This window comes from Cibotium barometz, chromosome 26, assembly GCF_041138505.1.
Source record: "Cibotium barometz isolate CiBa-2024 chromosome 26, ASM4113850v1, whole genome shotgun sequence".
Lineage (NCBI taxonomy): Eukaryota > Viridiplantae > Streptophyta > Polypodiopsida > Cyatheales > Cibotiaceae > Cibotium > Cibotium barometz.
Window position 1 is genome coordinate 14,196,248 of NC_141071.1, and position 23,096 is coordinate 14,219,343.

General features: G+C 42.4%; 2 protein-coding genes across 2 annotated transcripts in view; one reads left to right on the forward strand and one right to left on the reverse strand.

Annotated features, from left to right (window-relative positions):
• The window catches only part of LOC147623697 (oligomeric golgi complex subunit-like protein), a 57,564-nt gene extending 44,054 nt beyond the window's left edge, over positions 1-13,510 (forward strand). The window contains exons 6-12 of the mRNA XM_086820299.1: positions 7,351-7,548; positions 7,658-7,760; positions 8,698-8,898; positions 11,031-11,135; positions 12,420-12,542; positions 12,682-12,816; positions 12,919-13,510. Of these exons, the coding sequence (XP_086676425.1) occupies positions 7,351-7,548; positions 7,658-7,760; positions 8,698-8,898; positions 11,031-11,135; positions 12,420-12,542; positions 12,682-12,816; positions 12,919-13,035 (982 nt within the window). The 3' untranslated portion in view covers positions 13,036-13,510. The remainder of the gene's footprint in view (positions 1-7,350; positions 7,549-7,657; positions 7,761-8,697; positions 8,899-11,030; positions 11,136-12,419; positions 12,543-12,681; positions 12,817-12,918) is intronic.
• Positions 13,511-18,672: 5,162 nt separating this feature from the next.
• Positions 18,673-21,875, reverse strand: LOC147623698 (glucan endo-1,3-beta-glucosidase 8-like). The gene is made up of 2 exons (XM_086820298.1): positions 21,449-21,875; positions 18,673-20,005 (listed from the first exon to the last, which is right to left on the reverse strand). Exons 1-2 carry the CDS (start codon positions 21,799-21,801, stop codon positions 18,910-18,912), a joined length of 1,449 nt encoding a protein of 482 aa, XP_086676424.1. The 5' UTR covers positions 21,802-21,875; the 3' UTR covers positions 18,673-18,909.
• Positions 21,876-23,096: the final 1,221 nt, after the last annotated feature.

Genomic DNA, 23,096 nt, shown 5'->3' on the forward strand with positions numbered 1-23,096 from the left:
CTGCTGTTGATTTGCCATTATGCCAATGCACAATGTTGTACCTGTGTATCAAAAAACCAAGCAACAACCTTGAAAGCAACTGTACTCCACTGAATACAGCTAACCCAAATATGCCTGCACTCTTAATCCTCTGAATGTGCAACACAATGCACCACTGACTGAGTAGAGAGCACAAATGGCTTACACAATGCCAAAATGCCCAGAAATGCCCCAAAATTACTGCATCCAAAACCTTGCAAAAAACCTGTAAAGATTTCTTTGCAAGAAAATCTGCCTGTATCTGCCAGATAATTTTCACAGAGAAAAATGCCCAATTTCCAAAACTTGTAAAGCTTACCACAACTGTGATTTCAACAGGTACAAGTCGACTGTATTGTGCAGGTATGGATGATTGGACTGTTGTACTGTGCAGGTACGGAGCAGACTGCAGGTACGATGACTGTACGACGGATGTACACGGCTGCAGTCTTGGTACTGTACGGAGCACTGTACTGAGCAGAGCGAGCAGGTACACAGCAGCTGCAGTCGTGGTACTGTATGGATCACAGTACTGAGCAGAGCGAGCAGGTACACAGCAGCTGCAGTCGTGGTACTGTACGTAGCAGGTACAATACGGAAGCAAGTATAGTATTCAGTCGACTGTATGCAGTCGACTGGTACTGTACGGAGCAGAGTACGGAAGAAGACATGTGCCCGTATTGAATGTACGACTGAAGGCGGCGCTGTCTGTACGGAAACAGTTGACTGGCTGCGCAGGTGTGTACGGACAGTTGACGGCGAGGGCAATTGGTGGCGATGGCCTGTACGGATGGCTCTGATACCAAATGAAGGCTTTCAGCAGGTAGGGTTAGGGTTTGGAGGTACTGCAAACAGAAACGTAGAGAGCAGAGAGAGAGAACACGACTCTTCTTGTATTCAGTTATGATAAAGTGAAGTACAATAGCCACATAATGAAATGACCTAAAAGATGTGTTCACATGTCCGGCCATAAAGTGTGCCAGGTGGACCAAAACACTTATAAACTGTTATAAGTGAAACTAAGCTAAACTGGAGAAAAAAACCTCCACTAACTGAAGTAAAAAGTACCCCAGTAAAAGGCCGTGGACGTAAGTCAAATCAGCCTATCACTTGGAATAACGATCTGGATATGGCCTTCAGACTTTTGAAAGATAAAGTCAAGGAAGCACCTATCTTAGCATTACCCGATCCTAGTCGGTCTTATGTTCTTGAAACTGATGCCAGTGACTATGCCATCGGGACTGCTCTATTTCAAGAAGGTAGACCTGTTGCTTTTGAAAGTAAAAAGCTAGATGACACTCAATTTCGTTGGCCAACCCTTGAGAAGGAGCTTTCTATAATGAATCTCAAAATCAAAATCTTGCATTAATTCAGCCCATCGAGCTTTCCTGCCTCTCAAATCATTTGCATCACACACATACTTGATTGACTGATGATCAGTCAAGACCACAAACTTGGAGCCATATAAATAATTTCTCCAAACCTTGAGAGCATAAATCACAGCATAAAGCTCCTTCTCAAGGATTGGCCAACGAAATTGAGTGTCGTCTAGCTTTTTACTTTCAAAAGCAATAGGTCTATCATCTTGAAATAGAGCAGCCTCGATGGCATAGTCACTGGCATCAGTTTAAAGAACATGAGACCGACTAGGATCGGGTAATGCTAAGATAGGCGCTTCCTTGACTTTATCTTTCAAAAGTCTGAAGGCCATATCCAGATCGTTATTCCAAGTGATAGCTATTTTGGTCCATTTTGGCAGAAGATCCAGGACGGGAGCTCATTGAGTAACCAAGACTCAATGATTGAGCAGCCTAACATTCAGGCTGCAGGAGGCTAGTGGATGATTCAGAATGGTTTACTATTCCGTAATGACAAAACTTCTGTACCACAGATCCCGGACATTAGGTCCAAGATTCTTAAGGAGTGTCACGACGTCCCTTCTTCTGGACACCCTGAGGTACACAGGACATTATCGTTAGTGAAACACACTTTTTATTGGCCAAAGATGAAAGGGTATGTAGAAGATTATGTTCTCAAGTGTCACGAACTCCGAATCACGGTTCCCATGCACCAGTAAGTGGAGCTGCAATCGGCTCCCTCTCCTGTCCACAAGCCTCTTCTAGCTGGAAGCACATGGGGGGAAACTTCAAAGTTCACCATCTAGATTCTCCTGAGCCGGAAGTGCCCTGGGAGCCCTAGAAATGGTACTAGAATCTGTATCACTATCCTGTGCCGTGTCTTTACCTTTTCTCTAAGATGAAGCCTTGCCCTTGGTCTTGTCCTCCTTCTTGGACAAACAATCTTTGGACAGATGGCCTCTTTTTCCATAAGTAAAGCAACGACTCCAACCTTTCTTTTGAACTGAGGAAAGTGCCTGGTCAGAATTGTTGACTGACACCTTCAACTTACCTTGTGAGATGAGAGCGGACTCCTCCTCCAAAAGTAGGGAGCTAAGATCATCAAAATCCAACTGAGTGGATGTGACTTGGCACAGCAAAGATCGAGAAATCACTGACCTTGGCCTTCATGAGAAAAGACTGCATTGAATTGCCTTTAGGAAATAACAAGCCGTAGAGCTGCCCTGCAAGGTAACTGCCCTCATCGATGAATCTCGAGCAAAGAGATCCTCCAATTTTAACCATACCCGATGAGCACTGGTGAGAGTTTGCACTGTTGGTGAGACCTCCTCGGTGATGGTCCGCACAAGCATAGAATGCGCCTTCGAGTCCCGATTCTCCCAGTCATAGCAAATTCATCCTACTGATCTTGAGTCCACTGCCTAGAGTTTTGAGGACGCTCGGGCTTTCTTTCAGTGCCCTAAACAATGTCCCACAAATCCTTGTGGATGAACCAGATCTGCATCTGAAGCTTCCAATGAGCATAGTTGGGTCCTTTCAGCTTGTCATCCTTGTTCGTAAGGGGGGAGCCATATCCACAGCAACAAAGAATAAATCTCAGCTCTCAAACACTTTTCTCAAGTGCGTTCCAATGAAGTGAGGCACCAGGAACAATCAGTCCCCTCTCAAACCTTAGACGGAAAGAGGCTGGACAGCAACAAAACAGTCCAAGATCCACCGGGAACCTCCTACTGGAAGGGTAGGGACTCGTGGAGGAAGAAGACAATGTAGGGCAACTTGTCTGGCAACACCAAATGCAAAGAACTCAGATGCCGGTGCAGAAAACACAGCCACAACTCCACCTTTTGCCTCTTTAGAAGAAAACGCAGCCAAGTAAACTGGTCGGCTTGCCTCTGTAGGAGAAAACGCAGCCACCAAAACTGGCCGGCAGCAAATAGCAGGCTTGCTGGACCTGAAAACGTAGCACGGTTGGGAAACACAGCCACTTGTTGTCACGGATTTGCAGCCAAGAGAGAGATGGAGAAAAATGCACAGCAAAGGAGGGAAAGGTGGGCAGATTTGCAGAGTTTGGACCAGCCTGGACCTAAGCGTATGATACCATGAAGGAGATAGCACAGGTGGAAGCATAAACAGTAGAGAGTGCAAAGGAGATTGAGGGAGTTGGACAAGATCACCTTTTATAACAGAATTAAAGCTTTACAATGGCAATGGCCAGCAACTGAGTGTTGAACTATGTGCAAGGGAAGTGGATGAATGAGTGAATAATGGGGAACTCCTTATATAGTGCAATAGGGACCTGGCCGACTGGCCCTGGACAAATAAATAGGAGAAAATCCAATAAAATACCAGAAACATAGAGATGCATAAATTCTAACAATACGTCATGTCTAGAGTAATGGTACAATATTGAAAGTCTTTATTTTTCACATCCACGCACCTGTGCATGGCACATGTAAACATGTTTACAAATAGTTTTTTAATTGTTTGTTCTTTGATAAAAGATTCCTATTTTTGATTTTAATTTTTAGTAAGCTTAGGTTCACCCATGGCCTCTTTGGAAACTGAGTACTTTTGAGAACATAGGTAGCATGCTGCTTACTAGAGGCTTTATCTTTCGCTCTCTCTCTCTCTCTCTCTCTCTCTCTCTCCCCACACCCCAACCATTGTTTTGGACTACCATGCTATGCATAATGGAGTTGATAGTTATATAGTCTTCTGGGTTGTGTTAGACATCATCTCCTTGTTGTTGGCTTCGTGTTTGGTGTGCTATTTTAGCCTCTAGGGCTGACCATGTTAGCTAGAGGGGCTGGTCACCCCTCACTTATTTCACCCATATTTTATCCCCATTATATGGAGTCTTGGGCACCTTTTATCCTAGTCGTGGAGGTTTTTTCCCTAGTTGTGAGCTGGTCGGCTGCCTACTTCTGGGCATATATATATAGCATTGTTTGCTGCAGTCCCTCATTGTGCCTCACATATGAGGCCTTCTCCACTCTTGCTCGGGACATGTATTCTTGGATGATGATATTGAGAGCAGGTCCATACCTGTGTTTCCTCTCTCTCTCTCTCTCTCTCTCTCTCTCTCTCTCTCATGTGTTTCCACTTTCCCTTCTTCCGCTGTGCATTCTATCATGGTATCAGAGCGCCGGTGATCTACAGTGTTGGATACTCCCTCCTCTCCCTCCTACGTTTTGATGTTTTCAGCAAGGTGGACAGATTTGTGTTTTTTTTTCCTCTCAGGTTGATGCTGGTTGCCTTCCTCTTCTAGGCACTTCTCCATTGCAGCCCCATGGTCTTCCTTCATCGGTTTGACCTCTGAGAACCCCTTTCACACTTGTTTTCTGCAACTTGTTTTCTGCTGTGCTTTGAGGGCTGCGTTTTTCTACAGGTGGATGTCATCAGCAGATTGCAACAGTTCTCAGTATTCATACCTCCCCTTAGTGCTAGCCGCCTATTTTGTATAGGCTAGCAGCAGCATATTTGTTGCATTTTTTTCTCCTACTGGTTGTTTTCTGATGCTGATTGGTTGATCTAAGGCTTGATGGTACCTTACACTTCTGTGTTTCCAAAATCTGCCCTATCTACTACCTCGTTTCACCTCTGCGTTTTCAGATTTGCAGCCCTCTGGTTGCTGCGTTTTTCTGAACAGATCTTGCTGGTAGCTCTACCTTCTCTTGGGCTTCTTCCATTGGACCCGAGGGTACCTTCTCTTCAGCGTTTTTCCTCATATGAGGTGTGGCACCTGGTTGGCCTGAATTTTCAGGTTTGTAGCCCTTGTTTGGCTGCGTTTTCTTCTACAGTGGGCATAGATCACTTGCAGAGGGGTTGTTTTGTTTGGATTGTGGCTTTGAAAGCAGTTTGGTACTTGAGGAAGATACTGAATTTTTGATTTTAGTCAGCATTATGCTGATTTTGGAGCATCTATAGTTGTGTTTTGTTCTTGGCCTACACAGTTACCCGGTTTCTTCATGTTCCTTGCCTTCTATTGGTGGTGGAGTGCTGTTTTTTGTTGGACAGCAGTGTTTTGGCTGCGTTTTGCTTCCCAAAGGAGTTTTCTTCACTAAGAGGGGGTCCATCTCCAGCTACTTCACTTGAGGATTAGTTTCGAGAGCTATTTTGTATTTGTGGAGACTTTCTTCTCTGACAAGAGTTTACAGATTTTGGAGGAGAGTAGTGATCTTTTCAGAGATCCTAAGCAGAGTTTATTTTTTGTCCGAGCGTGTGTTCTTTGCAGTGTTTATAGAAAAAGGAGGGTGTGTTGCTTGTGAGGTGTGATCCTTACACATGGATCAGTTGTTTGTTGCTGATTCTTGGTATCTGATTCTACTTATGGAACAGTCTTCTTCTCTCAGTGATGCTTTCGAGGACTTTGTTACCACTGCAGTTTATGTTCTTGCTTTCCTTTCTCATTGTGAGGAGTCTACCTCTGTCTTGCTTTGTGATGCTTCTAAGGATGCCCCTCCCTTTGCCAGTTTGATGTGGTGTGTAGGTTTGTTGTTTTGGAGGGCGGTTTTTTGGACCTGGTGGGATGCTTTGGATCTGTGGTTGCTAACCGTGCCTGGGGCACAATGGTACTTCCAGAGTTTTTTGGATTTGGATTAGAATCAAGTTGGGCTTGTACTTGTCCGACGACATTTTTTTTTGAGGGGGATATGGAGTCCTTTCGTCTGGCGATGCCCACCTCAATGGAGTGTGCTTATGTACAGCATTGGGCAACTCATGGTACGGAGTTTGAGCAGATGGACCCCATCTTTTCTACATACATCTTGCGATGCCGACCTTTTAGAAGATGCTTTTGTACAACATTTGGCTACTCTTGGTACTGAGTTGGAGGAGATTGACTCTATTTCTTTTGAGGGTTCCAGGGAGGAGCAGTTTGCTTCTCCTAGGATTGATTATCAATAGGATCTGATCTTGGTTGGTTTTGAGGTTTTTCATACCTTCTCTAGGCTGGATACACGACATACGACTTCGGGAAGTGTTCTTACTCTTGGGTTTGGAACCATAATTTGGAGCAGCACGTCGCAGCCTACATGGTTGTTTTCTTTTGGTGTACCTTGCAGCTTGTTCTTTTGCTTTTGTAGCTGAGTTGTTGAGGAGATTGCTTGTGGAGCTCTCTTGGTAGCTGCTTCTGCAGTCTTTCATCTTTGATTAAGGACGACATCTTTGGCTTCTTGGAGTTCACTCAGCATCCGGTGCTGAGAGGGGGTGTTAAACATCATCTCCTTGTTGCTAGCTTCGTGTGTGGTGTCCTATTTTAGTCTCTAGGGCTGACCTTGTTAGCTAGAGGGGTTGGTCACTCCTCACTTATTTTACCCATATTTTATCCTTAATATATGGAGTCTTGGGCACCTTTTATCCTAGTTGTGGAGGTTTTTTCCCTAGTTGTGAGTTGGTCGGCTGCCTACTTCTGGGCATATATATAGCCAGCATTCCCTCACTCTTTTCTCATTGCTTAGCATTGTTTGTTGCAGTCCCTCACATATGAGGCCTTCTCCCCTCTTGCTCGGGACATGTATTCTTGGATGATGATATTGAGAGCAGGTCCATACCCGTGTTTCCTCTCCATCTCTCTCTCTCACTCTACTCTCCTGTGTTTCCACTTTCCCTTCTTTCGGTGTGCATTCTATCAGGTTGACTTCCATGAGTATATAACATGCACGTTCCTAAAAGGTGAATTTGGGCATGTTCTTGGATTCATCTACGTATATATATAGAAACCATGTTTATTAGATCATAACTAGCTGAGGTTTTGTTTCTTTAGTTACTTGATGAATTGAACACTAATCCAAAGAAGTTCCCCTCTAAGTCCTTGTATCCTTTGCAAGGTTCCATAGTGTAGTCTTTGTTTTGCTTTAGTTTATAAGTTGTTACTTGTGAATTTTTTTTTCCATTTGTAAGCTTGGATATTGGATATAATCCAATTTAGAAAACAAATTGTGAAGGTTCAAGAATCAACAGTTACTTTTTGCAGGTTTCAAGAGATTGCAGGTGATCTAGTTGGTGCTTTGAATGTGACAAGTTTGGGTCGCATTGCGGATGATTCGCTAGGTCTAGCACTTTCATCTAGTGGGGCTCTCGAGCGCTGTTTGCTCAAATGCTGGCAGAAAGATGTCTTTGTTCTTTCTCTGTCTGACAAGTTCCTTGGTCTAACCCTACAACTTATATCAAGGTAAGTAGATGTGAATCTTGTGTTGTGGCTTTTTGCTCGACAAGGCTTTACCTTGTGGAACTGAATCATCAGCTATAGACAATGTCTAATATTTGTTCTTTTGAGACAGATATTCTACATGGCTTTTGGCAGGGCTAGAGGCACGCCAATCTGGTAGTAGTGCAAATGGAGTAGAATGGGCATTAATGGCTTCCCCAGAAGACTTCCTGCTTGTAAGTGTGGAAACTTGAGAATCTGTGTTTGAAATTAGGGCAAATAATGAGCTAGATAACAGCTAAAATTATATGTTTCCATAACGTAATAGGCCGTATGTTTAAAAAGAAGTGGTTGTCTTGTCACACATGCCTGAATGCCTCCCCTTTAGACTTTGTAGCCCTAGGTTGTCTTGCCACATATGCATGAATGCCTCCCCTTTAGACTTTGTAGCCCGAGGTTGTCTTGCCACATATGCATGAATGCCTCCCCTTTAGATTTTGTAGCCCTAGAGGTTCCTTGTAGTTGTACCCTACTTCATGTAGATACTAGATTAATAGGTTTCTCTGAGCACGTAAGGGATGATGAATGTAAATGAAAGATCTTTGTCTAGGGTTATGGGTTTCTCTGACCACGTAAGGGATAATGACTGTAAATGGAACATTTGTGTCTCGTTGATGGCTTCTTTGCATTGAGATCTCCAAGCCTGCATGCTGCCAAGCTCCCAATGACCTTCCAATTGGTGTCTACTGCAGGATGGTGCAGTCTCTATGTAACTCTAGGACTAGATGCAAGAGAATAATCTCCACAATGCCTTTGTCCACTTAGATGACATGATCCACAGGGCCCTCTTTTTAAAGAATCAAAGCTTTGCCTCCATGGGAAGTTACCATGTCCCAAATGTGATAAAACTATGGAGACTTGAATGCAATCATCTGCCTTAATCTGTGATACTCTGTGGGACTCTATGCATCCCCAAATGCAGTGTTGGATAATGATCATTTTTTGAAAAGAAAACACAGGAAAAGGTACTGTATATTTTTTGAAGGTAGGATGCATTCTTTAAGTGGGCCTAAATGATGATGTAATTTTGTGTCTTTAAGTCTCAATGCTTTACAGAAGGCTCATTTTGGCTGGGTACAATCTAGTCTGAGAACCTCTTTGTTCACTTCACAGGTCAAACATGATGTGGAACTTTTGGTAAGAATGCTCAAGGGGTCATATTTAGATGGCATTGCAAACCTTTTTCACTCAGCATCCGGAGAAATTCTTACCGTTGTTGAGGATAGCATACAGCAAGGGGCAGACACATTGATGCATGTCATACCTCGTGTTACAGATGCTTTATCTGATATTTTTGTCAAAAAGTGTGTTGAGGTTTGTTTATGAAGCTAGCTCTATTTTTGTTGATTTGAGATATGGTTTTATCAAAGACTTGTATGTGTAAGTGCTTTTGTGCATACATGGATAATTGAAAATTTCAAAAAAATTTATTTCTTTTTTTTTTATAGAGTATCAGTGTACTGCATTCTTTTTAACCATGAATCCCACACACAGTGCCTGTCTGGAAATGGAGGTTGAGAACTTGCTGAAATCCTTCTGCAAATTTTGGAAGCCAAACTTGTCATCTAAACATTGTGTATAGACTTGTTTGTGAGGTGGGTTAGTTGTGTACGCACTGGGGGAATGGTGTTGCCATCAACTGCAGGTTTTGCTACTCCTTGGAGTCTGGGAATTGTTATCCCACTCGAACTCGTGGATCATGGAGATCATATCTTTGATTGTTTGCTTCCAAGTCTCTAACTCACATTGGGGGAATGTCTTCAACTTGGCACCATCTGCCATGCTTGTCATGAATTGATATGCAGGTCTTGCTGCCTACTACCTAAACCTACACTTGCTTAGACTCTCCCTAGCAATCTATTGCAGGGAACCTAAGCTACATACTGGATGACCTCCCTAGAAAGGGCCTAATCTTTGAACTATCCCCTTGGCCATTGGCCCTAAGAGATACCACTGTCCCCACTGTTCCTTGTGGATGTGTTGGGCATTCCCAGCTCTTGCCTACAGGACAGAGTTAAGTTCTAATACCAATGTTATGTTCTAAGTGGAAGGGTACTTGGTTAATAGTACTGATTAACACTCATGAAACGCTAATTAAGTGCACAAACTGAAAACGTGTAAATGGAAGAGATAGACACTTGCATTTCAACCTAGTCTACAGTATTTAACTGAATGAATGAATGAATATTTGCAATGATTGTTTAGATCAGAAGCAGATCTGGACACGTGAATGTTGTGCGCTAACTTCTAGAGCATGCTAATGTGTGGCAGCATTAGTGCTATCCCGGGGCTGCCTAATGCTCCAGAACTGAAAATTGTTGATCCAATTGCTGAATGTTGCTACATATTTGACCTTTGCCTTGCTATTTGTAGGCTCATAAGTGCTCTAGTCAGCCAACGTTAAATTTCTTGAAGGTGTTCATATTGGGCTAAAAAGGTGTCCAACCTTTGTGTGCTTGGCTTGGGCACTTATGGGGGCCTGTATGGGCTGATTTGCAGCCCTATTTCCTGCTGAAAATGCAGAAGCATGTCTATGTGGCACCAATTAGGGTGTCCATTTGACTAGTACAGTTGGTAACCTGCACAACCTTGGTTTTCTGCTTGTACATCCCTCACGACCACCAGCATTTGTATACGACTATCCTTGTTGTCACATTCCTCGGACAACTGTTGTGACCTCCAACATCTATATATGCTTCTACTAGCAAGCAAGGGTGTCCACTGTTGCACGGCCATAAAGAGAGCATGCATACTCTATGCATGCTGTATCATGCATAGAGGATGCACGGATTGCATGCATAGAGCATGCATGCATGGCATACTCTATGAAGGCATAAAGCATGCATACTCTATGCATAAGCCTATGAGGCATACTCTATGCGTGCATGCATAAAGAGAGCATGCATACTCTATGCATTTATAAGTAGGCATAAGCCTATGAGGCACTCTATGCATGCATAAAGAGAGCATGCCTTAGAGCATGCATGCTAACCCTAAACCCTAGCACCCAAGGGTGCAAACAAGAAAAGCATAAATAGCAAGAAAAGAGAGCAATGCTAGGGCTAAACCATAGAGCATGCATAGCATTATGCGTGCTCTCATTATGCATAACAACCATTAGGCATAAAGCCTAATGCATAAAAGCATTAGGCATAAAGCCTAATGCATAAGGCTTTATGCTTAAGCCTAAAGCATAAAAGCCTTTATGCATTAGGCTTGTATGCTTAAACCTTAATGCATAAAGCTACGTGCATAATAATTTGATAACGATCTTCAGTGCTTGGCCAGTTCAATATCATGTTTTTGGAGGTTGAAAATATAGCTAACTCTTCACTTAGTGCTTTTTCCTATGTTTTCACCTTGTTTTGATCTCCTTTCTGTTTCTGAATATTTCTGAGTAAGTATCGTTAGAAATGATTAAGGATATATTTTTGTTTGTTCTATAGGTCTTGACACAGTTGAAAGGCATCACAGCAACATATCGGATGACCAACAAGCCTTTGCCTGTCAGGCATTCCTCTTATGTTTCAAGCATTCTATACTCATTAAAGGTAATTCTTCTCATACAAAGATTCATATATAGGTATTGCTATGTAATGGCTTCTTTTTATTCTACCAACTAATTATTTCTAAGGGTATATCTGAGTAAAGGGACCCACCCCCGGGACAAGATATGACTTGAACCTTTGACCTCTAGTTTGTAAGACATGACTCTACCCCAACGGTACACAGCCTTAGTAATACAGAAAAACCTTCAAGGTTATTTTTATTACTTCTTTTATTAATGGAATGAAGCACTAATTTCATTGTACCATACATAATGATCTAATGGAATGAAGCATTAATTTCATTGTACCATACATAATGATCTAATGTCACTATAAATAATTATATATGAGAGTGAAAGTGTAATACAATACAAGGTGGTCGTGTGGCTGAAAGCCTATAGTCAGGTATAAGGTATAAGTCTCATCCAATGGCATCCTCATCTAGAATGGAGGACAAGGTGGCGATTCCCTCCAACCGTAGCTGTACCTCTCGATGTCGCCTAGAGTGTCCTGGATCTGCAGCTGGTGTGTGGATGACTGGGATTCTAGAGGGCGGGGACTCTTGGCTCTCAAGAGAGACTGCACCCTTTCTTTACTGACTCCACAGGTATGAGGTGCTAGGGGGCCATGAGCTCTGTGATGTTGGCTGTGTCCAGCATGCTCCTTCTGACTCTGTTGAGGATGGATAGTAGCCCCTGGATCCTGCTGGTGGGCACTGAAGAAATCTGTAATGGAGGTCTGGGAGGTATCCAGTGGAGCCCGTCCTCTCTCAGTAAAGTATCTTGGCGATAGCGGAGCTCCAATAAATACATACCCATGCATCTCTGGTCTTCTTAGTGCATCAGCCGTGGAAGAGGGCCAAACCCATCTCCAAAGAAGCAGTGGAATTTTCCATCTATCTCGTAGTAAACACCTTTTGGTGGAGAGAGAGAGAGAGAGAGAGAGAGAGAGAGAGAGAGAGAGAGTACATTTTTCGAAATACAATATGGGTGAGTACTTTAGCTGGAGATGCACTATTAAAAGATTTTGTTGATGAAAGCCAAAAATGAAAATCTTCTGTCAGTGGACAACCGTGGTAGAGCTTGATATGGGGAAAGAAATCTGTATACTGAAAGCAAGGTATAGAGTGAAAAGGGTGAAACCAGAGCCTAATCCTGGGTTGGAAAACTGAACGTTGTAGCTCAGGTGCTATCATGCAATAATTCTGAGGAGAGGTGTTGAGAAATCTGTAGTCATTGCCAGGTTTTCCTCCCTTGTATGCTTAATAAGTTGCGTCATTATGTGCAGGCATTGTTAGAAGGGGAATTCTCTTCTTATCTGTCAGACGATGACAGAGTTCAGTTAGTCACAGGCATTGTGGAACGAGTCACCTCTCGGTTTGATGAGCTTGCAAGGGAACTTGTCACTGTGGTTAGTAGACTACCATGGATGTTCCTTAATTATATTCTAGCTGTACCATACATGTCACGTGTTTTAGAGTGTGTTAATCCACACTTAAAGCACTCATGTCTAATGAGAGGTTTTGTATGGATTATGGTGTTGAATACAGACTAGGAAGACTGAATCTTCTTTGCAACGCTTCAGACAAGGGGTTCAAAGGAAGGGATCTGCAGGGACCGATTCTGGTGAATCTAACATCTCAGACAGTGACAAGATATGCAAGCAGTTGTACCTTGATGTGCAGGTGAAATGGAACCACCTGCAAAGAAACTCATGGGTTGTTCTCCTTACCATTTGCCTTAATTTATTAGTATGGAGCTTTGAGGCCTTCGTGCTCTATTTGCAGGAATATGGCCGGCGTCTTCATTTGATCGGAATAAAGGCAGAAGAGTTGCCAGCATATGTTTCATTATGGCAGTGTGTAGCTCCAGAAGGAGATAAGAGAGGACAGATTGTGTTGTGAATCTGTGAGTAGGAAGAATCAGAAGAAAGATTCTCTTGAGTTTGGCTACATATGCTTCAGTAGCTGTTAGTGGGTGTGAAGCTTTGCAATCAGTCCCTAGGGCCTAACGGAGAATCGAAGAGAAGAGGTGCAGTAGAGTGCAACGTGGATAGAGTACGCTGCTCAAACTTAGCATTGGAGTATTTGGTTAGGGTCTCTGCATGATCAGGAAAAACTCTTGGGCAGAGTGCTTATTTGACGATTTGGAAAAAATCTCCACACTGCATTGTCAATCTAAGAGTCTTTAGCAAAGTACCCCTCCTAAATGCTCCCGTGCATTGTTAACAAAGTCGTTAGCAAACTACCCATCTTAAATGCCCTCGTGCAATGACGCCATCGTCATTGGCTGGGAGAGGCATCACTATTTTGGATCTCTTGTATTTTCGTAGCAGGCCAGTATAAATAATGTCATACTGAGTTTATCCTATACTTTACAGTATGTGTCCTTTTTCACAATCTCATTGAGGATGTCCATTGGCTATGGCGATGATTGTTTCACTAGTTTCATTTTACCCGTGGTTTTATTTGTGAAAATAGTTGACGAGGTTCTACACGTCGATACTTCAGTCCTTGTCACTGATTCATGTTTTGGAGTTCACAAGAGGTAAAACTAGTTATAAATTTACATGTTTGAAAGCTTTTTGGTATTTGTTTATATGGATACAAATATACGGAAAAGGAATCTATATGATTGAGGACATGTGGATTAGGTGGAATGATATGTTACACTTGAGGAGTATGATCACAGTAGTGCGGAGGGATGAATATGGAAGGAGTATGATTACAGTAGGGCAGAGGAATGAACCTGCACAATTTATGCAGGAGTATAATCACAGCAGGGTGGAGGGATGATCGTGCATGCTTTAAAAGCGCAGTTCAGAGATGCATATATAGCTGTATGTTATTGTCCGCTAGAGAACACTAATAATCTTGATACGTCTCCAAACAACGGCTAGGTTCTCCATATCATACTCTTTGCAGAGATATAGAGGAGTTTTGTTGCCAAGGAGAGGATCTGCTATTGGGAGATTCCAATGCATGCATGATAGAGACGCTAGATTTCAAGGAGGGCTCCATTCAGGATCTAGATACTGTTTTGTCACCTACTGAGCGAGCTTTTACAGTCTAATATGAGATGCCCACTAAAAATGAGCATCTTTGGGACATGGTGGGAAAAGTTGGATGAGCACCTTACAGAATGCCCCCCTTTCATCTTCCCTAGTTATCTTCCCTCTCATTCCAATACCTGGCTTTTCTCACAGGTCTTTGAACCTTACAAGCCCCAACAAGTGCACTGCCAAGCTTTCCGTTAATTACGGTCAGACAAGTTTAAAGGTACCTATGATGGCGAAGATGCATGGCTATTTGATGATTAAGATTTTTTGGCTCAACAGTTGAGCTATACCTATGTACGAGAGGTTAGGGGTTTGACCCCATGGGTTTTGATCACATCCTCACCATTTGAGAAGAAATTCCACGAAGCATTTGACCCCATCCCCCGTGGGCAAGCTTTATCGACAAGCTAAAATAGAGTTGGAGGGTGAGGTCATTTTGACTACAAAAACTCACACAGTATGCTAGTTTTGCACAGAGCAAGTATGCTCAAGTAGAACAAGGGTGTTTCCACGTTCTTCCACAATGCCTAAGTAAGGTGCAAAATGTAGAACAAGGGTGTTCCTACTTTCTTTTACACCCTTTGGGTTGTACATAGAGGTGCTTGTAGACTTCATTGATAAATTATGAAGAGAGGTGCTTGTATCATTGATTCACATTGGTAGAGAAAGTGGCATGGATTTGCATGTATGCAGATGTACTCCTGCCACACTTATCAAAGGGATTGCATGTTGGAAATCAGTGCTCCATATTCATTGTTATTGTGTAGGTAATAAGTTGCTCTATTTTGTAAGATCACCTATATGAGGAGAAGCCATTGTGTTGAGCATGTTCAGATGCTGGACGATATCCAGTTTTAACACTTGAGTTGGCCATAGGTGGCCGGTTGATAGAAAAAGTAGAAGGTCTCCTTAGGGACACTTAGTCATCGGGTTACAAGGTTCGAATGAGCGCCCAAATGACCTTGGAAGGGCCTGGAGGCCTCACTAAGAACTACAGTCTCTTGTTTAGTCTAATATTATCGTCAGAGTCTACCTAGATTACTAGCGAAGCTCCTTACTAAAGTGCATGGGTGGGCAAACACCATCAATTTGTAATTTAGTTTATAACAATAATTTAATATTGTTATCTATGTTGCTTGCTTTAAGTTCTTTGTCTTGTGGAGGATCTTGCTATTTGTGCGAATGCATGTGTCGTATTTTCTCACATTACAAAAACACCTTGAAGCACCTGCGAAGAGACGTTGCAAGTCAACCTTGGCTACATTTTTTAGAACTAGTTATGAGGGCGTGCATTTATGTTTAACTGGGAGTGGTGTATTCAGGTAAGAAATTCTTTGCGAAGCTTGTAGCTATAGCATGCTTAGCTAGAGCATATGCATTATTAGCATATGGTTAGAGGGATGATTCTTTCAGTCACACTTTTATCAAATGCCATCTCTGTCCTAACACCTTTGGAAGGGAGCCAAATGGGGCATCTTTTTGGGCACACCATTGGAATGGGTCCAAGGAGAGAGATTGCAAGTGATGGTGCTCTCATGTCTCATAAACTATAAAAATCCTATGCTCTCGTGCCTCATAGCCTATAAACCCTATATCCACAACACATTACATATATGCCTCATTTCAGTTGGTTACATACATATTGAGGATGTGAAAGACATGCATGACAATAGATGCCATGGCTTGCTTTCCAGATGATGTGGTATGGGATGCTCTAGATCTATTGTCTCATAGTTTGATTTTAGATGCATCTATCGAGTCTCTCTAGTGTTGGGGTGAGCCCACGTTTATCTCGTACTTGCTATCAGTTGATCTTAGGCTAGACATGTTTGCAAAATCGGTTTGCTCGTGATGCTAGTGTTGGTGTGTGAGAGTTTAAACACAAAGCTGCATATAAATATGCAATTTTGTACAATTTCGAGTTAAAAAAAGAATTTCAAACGTAACGGTGTGCTCAATTATCACGCCCTTATAGGCTATAGGGGTCATGCAAATTTTACATCTGCCTACAGTCCTCGATTTTGAAGGGTAGCCTTGTTTTTTCATGTTCCTCACACTGACTTTTGATGCATTTTCAAACACTTTTGCTTTAAAATGGCTTGCTTATGTTCCTCTAATGATTCATAAATTTATAAAGCTTGTTTTTGGATGGTTGAACTACTTTCATGGGAAAAAATAGCTTTCATTTGACATTCTGTGCATATACTACACTTTTTCTTTCCCATCTTCACTTATTCGTTGGATAGACCCACTTAAAGTGCAATTTTCATATTAATAAGTCAAAATGTACGCTTGTAAGTTTTCTTACCCTCAACTTTGTATCATTGTTAACATTGTTGCTTGATACACTTGAGTTAACATGCAATCATGCATTTTGTTGCGCATTGACACACCAAGCATCGAATGTAAATTTAATTGCTTTGAGAGAGAGAGAGAGAGAGAGAGAGAGAGAGAGAGAGAGAGAGAGTGTGTGTGTGTTAGTGCCACCAAAGACTCCTCTAAAAACCATCTACTTTCTTTCATAAATTTGTTAGTGACGTGTGTGTGTGTGTGTGTTGTGTTTCTTAATCTGCATTTTATATGTCCTATGGAGACAGATCCAAGATATTGTGGCTTGTGTTGCTTGTAAAAGCTTAGTTGGCAACCAACAAGGTAGAAGATGCTAGGTTGTAGCTTGTGAAAGAAAATTTGGAACCCCTAATAAGACCTAGATTTATTGTGATCCTAACATTTACTTTAGACATAGATTCACTATACTTTTAATCGTCGCTATATATTGATGATATTCGGGGTGCCACTGTCTTCCGCTTTTTCCATGAGATATCTCGGTTAAAAAAAAAAAACCATCTTTTAGTGTAATTTTCATGGCTCAAATTAAGAAGAACTGGTTGTAATTTTTTAGTTGTAACTTTACTTAACTTTGAATGAAGTTTTAGTTATAAGATCGATTAATCTGTGATTTTTTCAATAAAAAGCGGTTGGGGTTGAAGGTTATCCTTTAGAAAAAAAAGTTTATTTTTGATACTAGTCCCTTGGCGTTTTGCCTTGGGGTCCAACTTCCAAGTCTTTCGTTAACAAGTCTGCTAGCATAATCTCGACATAATACGTCTCTCTCAATAGCCATGCATACAACCTTATGCAAAGGGTCTCCACAATGAAAGCCCAATCATCATGCGGACAGTTGGCAGATTCGTTGTTTTTTACATTAGATCCTAATGCATCAGCCTATAGCTATACCTGAGTCTTTTTTTCTCTCTTTCTACGGTGAGTGCTTTTTGCATTCATTAATATTGTGACCAGGTTTCTTGCAATAGTTATATATGCTCTTTTTTTGGCTTGTCGTCTTCTTTATCTGTAAGCTTGTCCGATGGCTCTTATTTCGGCTTGTAACTACCCTAAGAAAACTAAGAGAAGGAATTACTTTTACCTCTTTGTTGTGACTGGCAGATAAAAGCCTAATCCCATGTACACATGATAAATCTATTTTTCATGGATTTCTCTTCTTACAAGAGCATAGAAACCAACTCCTCAAACTTCAAGGCATTTGGATTGTCTTTCATCTTAGGAGTCTTATGGTAGAAGCAAAACTTTGATACGAGTCCGATAATGCATTCAAAACATTATGCTACCAAGATATACTTCATCAACACTACCAAGATATACTTCATCAACACTGGCTAATTGCTCCTTAAAAAACTGTCTATAGAATCTCCCTTATTTATATACTACGACTCTAATTGCTTGCTTAGATAAGCAACAAGTACTTAATCATATACATGATATAATGAAACAAGTGCATCCCAGTCATGTTTAACGAAAATTTATCAAAATATGACAAATAGGTCTATATCCACACCACTGCCTTTGACATGCCGGTTTTCTTTGGAGTTATCTCCGACGACTCCCAACGAGGCCGCTTCCATGCAGCACATTTGCACACTTCTTGGCAGTGACATGTATCCATCCTGATATTTGTTTGCTGCAGGATTCTTATGTAGGTTTATGAAGAATCCACGGTTGGCTCATTGGCGAGCTATCTCGATTCTTTAATAATCTAAGAATGTCATGCTTACTTCCGCAGTCGGGATATTGATTCACGAAGGTGGCTTGTGTTTATGCTCGCAGGAGGTGCAAACAACCCCAACTGAAGATGCCCGTCGAAAACGTATCATTTTTGTACTAGTCTAAGGATTCTAGTGTTAAGGGGGCGTGTTCCCTTAAGCTAGTGTTAAGTGGGCGTTTTATTAGTTTAGAACCTTAAGTTTTAAACAAGACCAAGGCCATAATTAAACTTGGGCCTATCTGTTTGCTTGTAATTAATATTTTTTGCGCCTGTTTGTAATTAATAATTTGTGGGCAGTGTCGCCTCTGAAGAGGCATGAAAAAACATATACAGATCGGCTATTTGGCCACAATTAATATAAAAATTGGATGTAAAGGTGTGGCAAAAGGGAGCCTGAACCACACGTTATGCATATGATATCTGTTACCAGTAGCAAGCAAGAAACCCTGCCCAGGACAGTTTGCACATATGTAGTAAGATAATAGTCGGCCTTCTGCCTTGCAGTCTCACAAAGCAGAAGGTACACAATTAAAAACATAAAATCCACTAGATTTTTTTTTTTTTGGCTACAACCTTCTTTTGCTTCATATAAATGTAGACAATGATCAGCATTGCTAAAAATAGATGCCATGAGTGTGGCATTGAAAGAATGAAGCTTCATAACAGTCTTGGTAAGCACAAGGAGAATGCCACCATAAGAAATAAAACACAAAACCTACATGACACTCTTTCAGTGGCTTCTGAAACCCCTATCAAAAATCTGCAGTCCCCTATTGAAGGATCCACAAAAGTGACTAAGCCAAGCCCGTTAAAAGAGCAACTGCTGGCATCCTGGTTGTTCAGCTGATAATAGCTGTTGAACGCATATGAAACATTATCCGGAGCACCAATTTTACTGCATGACCCTCCATCTGCAAGAGCTGTACAGTCTGCAGTCGAACACGCAAACTCTGCATTTGTAAGCAAGTTTGATGAATTGCCAGTTGGATTAGCGACACACCACCGCGTTGGTAAGTACGGCACACTGTCTGCATTGACTAAATTAGTGTTCAGTCCCTGCCCTGTGAGGTCTAATGGATATTTGGCCTGCCCATCAAATGTAAACACTCCCCAATGCCTTTCAAATTTTCCAGGTAGCAAGCTCTTTTGATTCTCATCAAGCAGACCAAATAAATAGGCCTCGATCATGACGCCAGGCCGTAGTGGTGTACCCTGTTTGCTTGTAATGTGCTTTATTAGACCTTGGTTGAACCTCTGTGCAGTGCTGACATTAGCATAGATTGCACCGTCTGTCGGCCAGCCAATCTCTCCAACAACCACCTGTACACTAGAAAAGCCAATACTTGCTAGTGCTGTGACTGCCATGTCAAAGCTTGCATCAAGTGCATTTGTGTAAGTGACTCCATCCACCAAAGGGTGACTGGTTCCATCAAAGAATGCAAAATCTTCAGGAAATGTTGACTGTTGCGTCAGGTCCAGGAAGGGATAGATATTCACCATAAAGGGGGCATTTATTTGATTCAGAAGTGCTACTATCTGCCTCATGCTGTCTTTTATGTCGGGTCGAAACTGTCCCTTTGAGGGTACAGTATTCAGGAACACATCAGCATTGAAGGGCACTGTCACCTTCACTTGATTCTCGAGGCCCACTTTTATGATTGACTGATAAACATTTTTCATAGCAGAATACGTGTAGTTCTGAAACTGACCTCCATAAGCAGTCAGAAATGGCTCGTTCCCTACAGCAACATACCTGCAAAGCTTTCAAAAGCTTGTATGAGCAGAGACACAGATAAGCAATCTGATTTGACTTGATACTTACACACTATACAATGAGCACGCTAGAAGGCGCGCACACACACTCTCACTGGTACCACAGTTGCTTAATTAAAAAACCTTGTACCTTAGCTTAAGCTAAGCTTTTGATTACCCACCCCATCTCCACAAATTCCAATCCCTCCAACCTCCTCCTGACAGACATCTTTGTGCCTGATGCTTGCATGCATTACCTGCCCATCGTCCCCAACTTGGAGTTCAAACTTCATGTGCCAAATCACTTGCAAATGAAAGCCAAATTGGGCCAGCAATTATGCAGCTTCAAACAACCATAGGATAACATTAGCCTTTATTAAAGGCATTTTATTCGATGTGACCTTGTCAAGGGGCCAAACTTCAGTTTTTCTTTTTCTCAGTTTTGGACCGAGTTATCTGCGTTTATGAAAAGCTTTGAAACAAAAAAACGAACCAGGCTTTCATTTTCCATGTAAAGAAAGCTGTTTGCACGTTCCAACCTCCCCTAACAATACATCACATTGCAAGCACTCCAAGAGTGTAATGTGCACATCACTACTAAAGCTACTAATCTAGTAGTACAGTCGCCTTGCATTTAAAGGCACTTCCAGCCAGCAGCCTATTTAGAACAGGGTAGGGTACAGAGCGCGCAGTTGCACAAGGTCCGAAACAGGGGACAGGAAATCTGCTTGTGAGATACTTGAAAGCCCAATAACTGGGCAGCGTTGAATGACAGATGATTGGAGAGCTCAAGATCTTAATTCCCCGCCCCATGGAACTCTCAACAAGGCCTGTTTCGACACGATCACAGAGCAAGAACAGCAGTTTCCGTGTACAATGGTGACAGGCGTGCTTCTTCTTGGCCAAAACCGGCAGTGTCAGTGCAGGAGATACAGTTCTCTAAGCAGGCAGATACACATTTGTGGTAGAGAAGGAGATGCAATTACTCCTCTAAGCAAGCAGATGCACATTTCTGGTAAGCATGTACATGCATGCACACATAGCATGGTACGCACGTGCGTGCTTCTTCTGTGAGAGCAGCGTGACCTCATTCAAATTGAGTACCTGCTCAGGTGTTCGTTACAGATCGGCGGTCAAAAAAAAATTGAGTTTCAGCTATGGTCGACAGCTCAATGCCGTGTCTGATTAGCTCGGGTTTCCTTCAGTTGAAGAACAGAGGCACATGAAAGCAGCCCTAATGTGAGGGATGGTTGGCTTGTGCGAAAGAGAGAGAACACAAAATGGCATTCGATCCATGTAGCGCCATAGCCAGAAAGGACAAAAAATGCCAGGCAAGCGATGTACTAAGCAATGGCGCTCGATCCAAGCAGAGCAAAAGCTGACATTCCAAACAGAAGGGAGGAAGCCCAAGAGCAGAGGAGGAAGAGGAGAAAAAGAGGCCTACTTGATGTTAGCGCCCCTCTTGCCCATGTAGGCGGTGAGGTTGGTGCGGACCCAAGCGTCGGTGGCAGCAGAGGAGGAGGCGAAGGGGCGGAGAAGGTCGTTGGCGATGCCCACCATCACCTCGATGCCGGAGCCTGCAAGCGCTGCGAGGGCGGAAGGGCTGGCGTCGAAGAGCTTCACCTTGGTGATGTTGTTGGCCCTCATCATCTGGACCACGATGTGAGGGGGTACAGGCTGGGAGGAGATGAAGCCCCAGTTGAACCCTAGCGCAGAAACTCTGGTAAGGGATTCCTGCTGATGAAGAACAAGGAGAAGCAGAAGAAGGGCCAGACAAGCATTGGACTCCATCGCCATGGCCGCAAGCAGTGGGATTGTGTGTATTTGTGAGTGCCAACTGCAAGTGCAACCACTGAGACGATGCTGTGCACTTTGGCCGTTTTTTTGTAATAGACCCCTGTTCTTTTCAGCCTTTTCCCATTGCCAAATTTTCACGCTTCAACGTTACACCTAAGGGGAGGGGTAAGAACACACTTATTAGTAAGAACACCTTAAGAGCTCTCTAAACGAGGTAAGTAAGAACACTCTCCCCAACAACTGCTAGTGAGGGCCATCACACACCCATGCACTTAAGGCCTTCACAACCTTCAACTACTAACACTCTCCCGCGACAACTTGGGGCTCTTGCACACAATGAGACAACTATACGCCTCTCACACCCCTTTCCGGACCCTTGTCAGTAGACATCATACGTCTCCTCGCACACCTTTCCCTGATCACACCTTGCCAAGAGCACTTCACCTTCAAGTATTCCAGGTTGCATACAAAGTTTCTCGAGAGCCAAAGTTTGGAAGCTCTACACTAATAGCTTGAAGAATTCGATCACGTGCATGTTTGAGGTCATGATGCCAAACAAGACACCTTAGTCACGACTAGGATATCACCTTGTTAGCATTATAGTGAGGTTGCCCATTAAAATCAAAGATATCGGACACATGTAATCTTGTCGTATGACTCGTTAAAACCACTTGTTTGTTACACTAGTGAAGCGTAGCTAATCGCCCTATGAAGTGCCCCGTGGATGTGTTGCATCTCTCATTAAACCTGGCTATTGATTTGCTCACTGCTCCATTATGTGGAAACCCTATATAAATAAGTGTATTCATGGGCTATATTACCGTTCCTCCCACCTTTTATGAATTTTAAGATTTTAAAGACATCCCGTTTATGAACTTTAAGATTTTAAAGGCATCCCTTTCGCAAGTTTGTGACTAAAGAAAGTATCCTTGCATAGAAATTTTGAATTAAAAAGCCCTTATGTATGTATTGTTTGTGCGACAATGCTCATGTATGCCAAAATGGGCATATTTGCCTTTTTATAATGATGTGACTCACAAGAACAAAAGGGGTAGTGTAGATTGAAAAAGGCCTAAAAATAAGACTACTACAATTGTGCAGCTGCACAAGAATGCAATACTTGTCACCCATAACTAACTTATGATTAAGATGGGCTTTAACGTGCATAACTTTATGGAAGAATTTCAAAGCTCATGAATTCAACCCATCTTTGAGAATGATAATAGATCATATGCTGCATCTCAATTCACACTACTTGTGAAGTGAGATGGGCTTTCATATGAAGAAGCCTGCAT

What these genes read in the sequence shown, in the direction of transcription:
- LOC147623698 (XM_086820298.1), bottom strand. Translation starts at nt 21,801, where the DNA reads ATGGCGATGGAGTCCAATGCTTGTCTGGCCCTTCTTCTGCTTCTCCTT. An exon ending in AAGAGGGGCGCTAACATCAA is followed by an intron (nt 20,006 to 21,448) that starts GTAGGCCTCTTT and finishes AAAGCTTTGCAG; the next exon opens with GTATGTTGCTGTAGGGAACG.